General features: G+C 37.6%; 2 protein-coding genes and 1 pseudogene across 2 annotated transcripts in view; 1 reads left to right on the top strand and 2 right to left on the bottom strand.

Moving 5' to 3' along the window:
- Window positions 1-1,050, top strand: part of LOC105174563 (GDSL esterase/lipase CPRD49) — a 3,148-nt gene extending 2,098 nt beyond the window's left edge. The window contains exons 4-6 of the mRNA XM_011096707.2: window positions 116-192; window positions 284-433; window positions 567-1,050. Coding sequence (XP_011095009.1) covers window positions 116-192; window positions 284-433; window positions 567-786 — 447 coding nt within the window. The 3' untranslated portion in view covers window positions 787-1,050. The remainder of the gene's footprint in view (window positions 1-115; window positions 193-283; window positions 434-566) is intronic.
- LOC105174564 (LIMR family protein At5g01460) lies at window positions 1,099-6,114 on the bottom strand. Its single transcript, XM_011096708.2, has 14 exons — window positions 5,456-6,114; window positions 5,258-5,343; window positions 4,311-4,426; window positions 4,119-4,229; window positions 3,771-3,869; window positions 3,526-3,648; window positions 3,092-3,154; window positions 2,850-2,914; window positions 2,615-2,724; window positions 2,411-2,525; window positions 2,265-2,330; window positions 1,862-1,972; window positions 1,709-1,775; window positions 1,099-1,623 (listed from the first exon to the last, which is right to left on the bottom strand). Exons 1-14 carry the CDS (start codon window positions 5,803-5,805, stop codon window positions 1,576-1,578), a joined length of 1,530 nt encoding a protein of 509 aa, XP_011095010.1. The 5' UTR covers window positions 5,806-6,114; the 3' UTR covers window positions 1,099-1,575.
- The window catches only part of LOC105174566, a 3,974-nt pseudogene continuing 2,116 nt past the window's right edge, over window positions 6,638-8,495 (bottom strand).

Here is an 8,495-nt window from a genome sequence, read left to right on the forward strand (position 1 = left end):
GTGGAAAGTTTTGAGTTTATATTGAATAAGCCAAATTACTCTATCTGCGGACACACTCTCCTTGTATTCCTTGAAAATAAATCATCTGTTCTGACCATTTTGTAATCAATTTCAGAGTCTTTCAGATAAAACAAGGGTAATATGCCTTAGCTCTCCTCCCGTGAATGAAGCGAAAATTCATGAAATATTTGGGTAATTGACACTTAAACACGTTTGGTTGAATATTTTTGGATCAGAACCTATGATCTCAGTGAACACCTTCTTTACATATCCTTAAAACCAGGAATGCACTTGATGATCAAGCCAGGACAAACGAGGGCTGTCGTATATATTCTGAAGCTTTAGTAGAACTTTGCCAAGAAATGGATGTTGAGGCCATAAATCTTTGGACAGCAATACAGCAAAGAGACGATTGGGCCAACGCTTGCTTCATGTCAGTGAACTTTCTCTAAGCCAACACTGAGAGTCATTTCTTCATTTTAGCTATTGATTTTCTTTGTGGATAGTTATTTTGTGCCCCATAAATCATGAAAGTTTATCGTATATTTATGGGGGTTATCTTGCAGAGACGGAATACACTTGTCAGCCGATGGGTCCAAAATTGTAGTGAAGGAGATGCTCAAGGTCCTGAAAAAGGCTGATTGGGAACCAAGTCTCTACTGGCTGTCAATGCCATCCGAATTTCCGGAGGATTCACCATATTATGTTGTTGGTCCTGATGGTAAAACAACCGTAAATGTTTCTGGCCATATCTGTACTTGGCAGAAGGAGTGGCTCAATATCTAGCCTCAATACAAGGTTCAAAAAGAGGTGCTACGTAGCTGGGCAAAGGATTAAATGACTATCATCAAGATTTTCTTCCAAATGGTCTTGTTTTCCTTTTATATACCTGTACTTTTGGATCTGAAATTACTTTGAAACCAATCATTATCCAGATGTACAAAAGAAGCTGAGTCACATCAGTGCAAGGTTTAGTTGATTTACATTTCCTGTGTTGGGGACTTCAAACGACCAAATTCTTGTACTATCCAACATCATATGTTCATGGTACATAATCTGGAACTACAGATTACCTTGACATTGATTGATAGCCATTGGTACTCAGCAAAAAAAGTTATAGATTAGATGGTATTCATAGGTTGAATAAGAAACACTGCTACTTGGTCAAGATTGACGGCGACCAGACTACTGGACAAACTCTCTCTCTCTCTCTCTCTCTCTCTCTCTCTCTCTCTCTCTCTCTCTCATTGATTGTATTGTATAAGAAGATTAATCATCTATTTCTCGCAGCAATAATTCACAATATGCAATTTACGACATAATCAAACGACTGATACATACACCAGGGGCAAAACAAGTGAAAGCCGCACATCCAACAGCAGCAATGCCCAACAGAATGATCATGGAAATTCCTCTGCTGCAGTGAGTTGGCTCTCAAATGATTTTTAAGTCTTTTCTCCAAGCAATGAAATCAAAACAAAACCCAGCCAAGTGAATCCGAGATAAAAGATTGCTCTGTAAAATAATGGACTAGTCCGGTGGCTGCAAGTGTTAAATCTGTTTACAGTGACACGTTCATGTAGAAAGTTGTAATCTACCACTAGGCTTTCTTCTTTTCCATCCCTGAAATTTACACCATATACAGCTTTGAGCTCAGGCTTCATGCAAATCAAAATGAAAACAGAAAAGAAAGGGTAAGAGAACTTACAAAAGCTGAATAATATACAAATGTGAGACCCGCCAGAATAATGAAGGCAATTTGAAACACATTATACCTGCAACAGCAGAAGTATTACTAGTACCGTGAGATTCTGATACTAAAAATCTATTGAATAAGACAAATGCAGGGATGTTAACTGACTTGTACAAATATTTGATTCCCCGTAGAGATTGCAATGTATGACCAAATATTTCTTGAGCTGCGGTAGCTTGGGAATAGTAGGCAAATGCAGTGGCGCAGAACTGAATCACACTGCATGATCACAATGAAAATACTCAATTCAAAAGTTCAACAGGAGCAGAAACTCTGATCAAGCACAAAGTCTGAAATAAAGATACAGCACCAAAGTGCATAGTAACTGATTGAAACAAAAAGCATTAAATCAGTATTCACCAACCTTCATATATCACAACTATGACAGTTCGCACTAAATTGAATAGAAGGTGTCCTAGTACTACTACCAACTAGATTCCTTTTCAAGGATGCCAGTAATCGCCTTAGACATTGCATATAAAACTTTATAAGAAAGTTAAAAGATAATTACCTGATTGAGCAAAGAAGAATGAGGCCCACATTAAAAAGAAATGAGTTCATAAGCGTAGCTCCCCATCTGTAAATACACATCACACGTCATTTCATATCTATCAAAAGCTATAGACAAGAAATAGCAAACACAAAGAAAGTACATACTTCATGGGATGGATTGTAATAAAAACCAATTTTAGGCCAAGCATCATTGCACCAGCAACAACAGCAAGCAGGAGATAGAAGCAGAAAAATGCAAATGCTGCAGTTCCCAGAAGACCTAGAAGAAAAACAAAACCAGCATGCGTTCAAACAATCGCATCATCAGATGGTACAGAAATAAACCACAATCAGGAGTTTCCCGGTTACCCCAAACATCATCCAATTTGATGAAGACCTCGTTGAGGAATGGAGAAAGAGGAGGATCGATCAGCAAATATATCACTATATGTGCAATCCAAGCCACCGAAACAATCAACCTGTTCAAAGAAATGAACTTGTTAACATTGTCAATCATCAGGTCTAAACCATTAAGCTTGACAAAGACAGAAAGCAAGAACAGAGATCCAAAATGAGCATGGCAGCACTGATAAGCAAAACATACCCTACAACTCCAAGCACAAGTTTGGCAAGGTAGCCAAGAACAGTCATAGCCCAAGTTGCCTCTGCCTGAACAAATTAGGCAGCAATATCATACATTTATTTTTTGTACATTATCTATTTCCCTTTGCCTCTTTATTCTCTTGTTTTGCTTTGTTTTTCATTCTGCTTCAGTTTTCTTTCCTTGGAGTGGAAGAAGGGAATTAGAATCTCCTATTAGCATAATAATTTGAATAGAACTATCACCTGTTCACCTTGAGGATACATCTCTTCCAAAGCCTTAACATCTTCTTCCAGAAGAAGTAGCTCCTACAAGTCAAAAACACTTGTAGTGGATAATTATTCCGCAGTAAAAGAATCCATCAAGCGAAGAAATTATTGAACTCCACTTCCAAGAGAAAATAAAATTACTTTCCAAGGACATAGGAAACATGAAACAAAAGAAAGCATGAAGGCAAAGAAATTATGAAGAAAAGATTCAGCTCTTAAACATCAAAACTGTCCTAAAGAACTGTTGTTTGAGCAATAACAAGCATAAGAGATCTAAAGTACTCTGTCAAAGAAATTCCAATCAAATATGCAGGGTCAATTGTCATAATAGTCCTCATACATTGGAAAATCTAATTAAAATGACAAAGATGAAGAGAGAACATAAAAATAGCAAAGAAAAGAAAACGTACCTTTTCTACAGCTTTCACATTTTTACGCCATTTTCTTCCCTTGTTGCCACTCCTTTCCTCCTGATGAAGTGCATCAGCTGTTTTTTTCAGTTCTCTAGCCTTTTTGGCCAGTTCAGTTGCTTCCTAGAGAAGATGAAAATTAAGTCTCACATGTAATCATACCATAACTCCAATTGCCGGAAGATTAAAGTTGCCTCCTTTTAGGTCCCATGGAAAAACTTAAGGACACAAAGAAGCACAAATACCTTGATATACTGCGAACGTGTGATAACAGCCTTTGGACGCCGGATAAATGAAAATATGAGACTAAGTGGAAGGCAAGCAATGCCAACACCTCCAAATATCTGGAGATTGCACCGTGCAAAATACTTGAGAACAAAGAGTAAAATGAAATGACACAAATATGTTTTAAGGCATAGGCAGATATAAGTCGCAAAATATCTAAGCATGACTGCAAGCACGTAAGAGAATTTCATATGATATATCGAAAACAGTCTGAATATGTAAACATGAAATGATGAAAGCAAATCATGAAACATCCCCATCATCGAGGCAGTGATGCTTGTTGTGACAAATCTGCAAGGAGGACATACAGTGAAAAGTACGGATCCAACAATAGTAGCGAGAGCTACAACATATTCTGGGAAGGTACTGCGCATAGTCCATGTTGTCTCAGATGAAGCATTGGCAGTATAGGCAGAGCACTGAATCACAAAATGTAATTTCAGTAAAATCCAGAAGCAAAACTACAAGCAATTTGAAATGATTAATATACTTCAGCCTACCTGTTTAGCGCCATTTCCAATACATTGTTGACCACTGGAGAAGTCCCATGATGACGGGAAGGACACAGTAGATGAGGAGAGGTGCCTAACAGTGAAGTCCACCTTTCCCACAAGCCCTGAGACACATTCAACCGAAAATTATACCTATTTGAGATCACTTGATTGCCTAATATTTTCAGGAATCCTTCCAATATTTACAGTTAGAAAAAAATAAAGGAGCTCAATCACATTTCCAGCACAAAATTTACAAACAAACTACTCCATCCAATGGCCAAAGCAAGTTGGGACTAAATTTATCAGCAAAATCATTTCCACCCATTAAGACATTTACATTGAGCTCATTAATTAAAATTCTAAATGTGGTATGAATCTGATTATCATGTTAGAAGTGAAAATAAAATTCCAAGGCATAAATCAGAATTAGCATAGCATCAATTTTTATTACAGAAATAGGAATTAATACACTGGAATGAAGCTTATGATTAACCAAAAGAACTTAGACAACTAAAAATGAACATTGACTTGAGATATCATGCGCTTTACATGACACAAAATAATCGAACAGTTAAAAACCAACTACTACAAAATCACATCTCAAATATGCCCATCCAACTTCAATACATGGTCAGGTGTCAGGCACAAAATGCAATTGCCAACTGGTTACATGTAGTTCTAGAACGAGCAAAAGATCACTACAAAACGCCAGTCTACTTCAGAAGCAGTAAATACTAAAGCACTAAGGTAACCACAATCCAGTCAGAGTTAAATTTGCTGAGGCTTCACAATAAGAAAATAGCTTTTGAATTAGAACAAATTAAGTAATTCAAGGCTCATCTTTCACATTTCAGCAACCTACTCCAGCATCTCTGAAGCTAACCAAAAAAAAGAAAAAAACAGCAAATCAACCGCAAAAACAAGAAAATAAGGAAGGTTTTGTAGAAAACTACCATATAAAATTCCCAGAAGAAGAGCACACACAACAGCTGTCACAATCACCCACAGCAATGCACTTTTCATCCTCTTCCAGACGGTCCTGATAACCCAACAACACGTAAAAAGAGATAAGACTATTTAGAAATAGATACAAAGAAGCAACTACAATATCGTGGAAACTGAAACGTGAAATGATATCGATTAGAGGTTACTTGTCTAGGTCGCCTTCGTAATAGAACATAGCAAACGGAATGACAAAGAAAACAAGTAGTGCGTCGATAATGTAAACAGCGAGCCACAAATCCTTCATTGGGAGGGTAAGGTTGCAAGCGCCGTTATAAATCGCGTGGCGACAGGCCTGCCGGTTGGCCACATCAGCAGGGAGCATGAGAATGGAGATGGCAGCGATGGAGAGCCCAAAAACCACGACGAATTTCGGAAAATACGCCTGGTTAGCGTCATCTGGATGCTGGTAATTGACGAGGAGGTAGACATTAAATATAAAAACCAGTACGCACACAATGATGGCCACGATCACAAGGGCTAAATTGAAATCCCCCATTTCTGCTCGGCTAGAAAATGAGGGAGCACCTCCGCCGTTTCAAAATCTATGAGTTTAAAATCCCAGGTTTCGATTCTGATTCATTCGAATGAAGTAATTGTTTTGGATTTGCGGAAGTAGATCTGGTTCTGGGAGGATTTTGGTTTGTTTTCTAGTTTCTTTTAAATTATGAAAAGCAGGGAGAGAAACGGCGGGTTTGCTCCAGCGATGGTGAAAGTTGGATGAACAAGAGGATGAGTTTTCGGGGCTGGGATTGCGACTGTCTTTTCTCTATTTTTGTGGATGATTAAATGTTATTACGCTGTAATAAAAAAGCACCACTGATACAATGCATGATCATTATTGATTAGACTTGCCATTTTTTTTTTTTTATTAAACTTGCCATTTGAATTTCACTATTCAGACTTTAATATGTTTTAATGCTTGTGTTATTAGAAAATTGAATATAGTATAATAAAAGAATTAAGCTAATTTATTTAATTTCTTAAATGATAATATTCTTTCTCAATGAAAATTAAAATTAAGATATAGTTTAAAGAAATAAAATTGAATAATACTTGTACTACATAATTACGTAAAATGAATGCATGTTATGAAGCAATTTAATAAAAAGATGTGTTGAAATAGTGCTATTCTGCAAAAATTGTTCCTTTTTCCATGTTCATATTTGAGATTAACTAACAATAAAACGAATTAACGTTATGAATAAGGTATTTCGTCAGCTATTCTATTTTTACTACATTGGATTCGGATAATAATAATATTATTCGAGGGGTTTTTACTTAAAAAGATTGGCAAATTGGAATCCTTTATTATTGCGATGGATATGGAAACAGCCTGTCACAACGAGGCATTCGGCACGACGCTTGGGACGCTCCGCCCCGATGACCCGTTGAGACTTGAGACAGTGCCAATCGCACTTGTCTTGCAAGACTAATACCTCAAGATATAGAGTAGACCACGCCATTCTGTCTAAAAAGATGACAAAAGACCAAAGACCAAAGGCCAAATAAAGGAAAGAATGGAACTACAAGTCTACAATGGTATCAACTCAGGATCCGCCTGTAACCGAGATTTGAAAAAACAAAAAAATGGGCACGTCATATGCAGCTTGCAATCCCAGGCCTCACTATACAATGAATCCTCCAATTGAGGTGTGGTCACAAGCACAGTACGGCTTCACCCATGCACTCCCCAAAACTGAAATACTACAGATTTGCTCAGGGAAGAAACATGCACATACCAGTCCAATCAGTGTCATATGTAAGAAGAGATTGTGAATGATTGCCATCTAAATTTATCTTTCCTTTTTAACTTGCACAAGTAGATACAGAAACAGGCCCTAATTAACATTGTATTTATCAGTTAACAGTTGGAGTGGAGGTGCTCGTCAATTTTTCAAATGTTGTGGCTCTGATCGCCAGGTGCCACAGCAACTGAGACTAGGTAGATGTGATTTCCTTGTTCAAAATTATTCTATCCTTGTGGGGCTCTGGTTGTTGATATCCAGCCGGAGGGAATCAAGACTGCAACGACAACAAATTGACAGAAAACATGAAATTGGGTAATCCGGCATCATAAGGTAATTGAGCATTGTACAATATAAACTCATTTAGATCAGCACTGTCATCAAGCAGCTGATTTACCTGCAATTTTGCGGAACCGTCCAACCATATGATTCTAAACTTGGTGGTGAAGACAAAAACTTTTTCCAGTCTTCGAGCATAATTCTTAGGTCATGAAGCTTACTGTTCAACCCAAAACAACAGTTTGCATGCATCGTACAAACTTGATATAGATCTTCACTTGGTTCACAAAACCCACCAAAGTAAGTAGTATCTAAGAATCTCAATTTCAGGCCAATTTCTCTGATGAAGGAATCCTTTTTAATTTTATTAAGAACATCTTGATCATGTAATCCTGGATATGTTTCGTGTGAAGAGTACCAGAACTTGTAAAACTCTATAGACCGATTATTTGATCTTACAAACTTGAATCCTCCATTAGGTCTGTTTTCAATATCATCAGATCTGCCTCTGAAATGATCACATGCAATCTGAAAATCAGCATCTGGATGGAAGTGAGGAAATGGATCTCTGAACCACATAACATCTGCATCCTGGAAATAAGACAGTGAAGATAAGTGTGGATAGAACTTCCCAAAATATTCTATTAGTTTAGGATACACCATCAACCAAAGTGCCTAGTTTGGGATGATTGATAACCTCATAGACAAACAGCATTATAATGCCACATGGTGCACTACCAACAATGGCAGTAAATATTCACGTATGAAAGCACTATATGGTAGAATTACGCTCATCACAGGAAACGAGAACTTTACCATTTCTTTTGGACCGGAAAAGCCAATTCCACTTTTTAGGTCAGAAAAGGGTAAAGGCAATATATGAGCACAGTTTGAGTGCAGAGATAGACTGCGTGTCTGCATGTGTGTGTGTGTGTGTGAGAGGGAGAGAGAGAGAGAGAGAGAGAACCGTGAAAAGAAAGTTGTATCCCATCTCAAGAACAGATCGTAGGAAATCAATCCTTCTCCACATCATCTTCAAGTAGTCTGGGGTCATAAAATAAGCCTCACGTGAAAAGTCAATTCCTTCAGTGACGAGAGCAAAACAGTGGGAGTGCACTGCTAAACAACGAGAAAATGCCTTTCCATCTAAAGTAACAATCAA

The sequence above is a fragment of the Sesamum indicum genome, linkage group LG11 (genome assembly GCF_000512975.1).
Source record: "Sesamum indicum cultivar Zhongzhi No. 13 linkage group LG11, S_indicum_v1.0, whole genome shotgun sequence".
NCBI classification, from domain to species: domain Eukaryota; kingdom Viridiplantae; phylum Streptophyta; class Magnoliopsida; order Lamiales; family Pedaliaceae; genus Sesamum; species Sesamum indicum.

Bases quoted from the DNA above. Each gene is read 5' to 3' on its own strand.
- LOC105174564 (XM_011096708.2), bottom strand. From the start codon at position 5,805: ATGGGGGATTTCAATTTAGCCCTTGTGATCGTGGCCATCATTGTGTGC. The intron at 3,649-3,770 runs GTATTTGTGCTT...CATCTTCTCTAG, and splicing joins CACGTTCGCAGTATATCAAG to GAAGCAACTGAACTGGCCAA. The intron at 2,526-2,614 runs GTAACCGGGAAA...TTTTTCTTCTAG, and splicing joins CAAATTGGATGATGTTTGGG to GTCTTCTGGGAACTGCAGCA.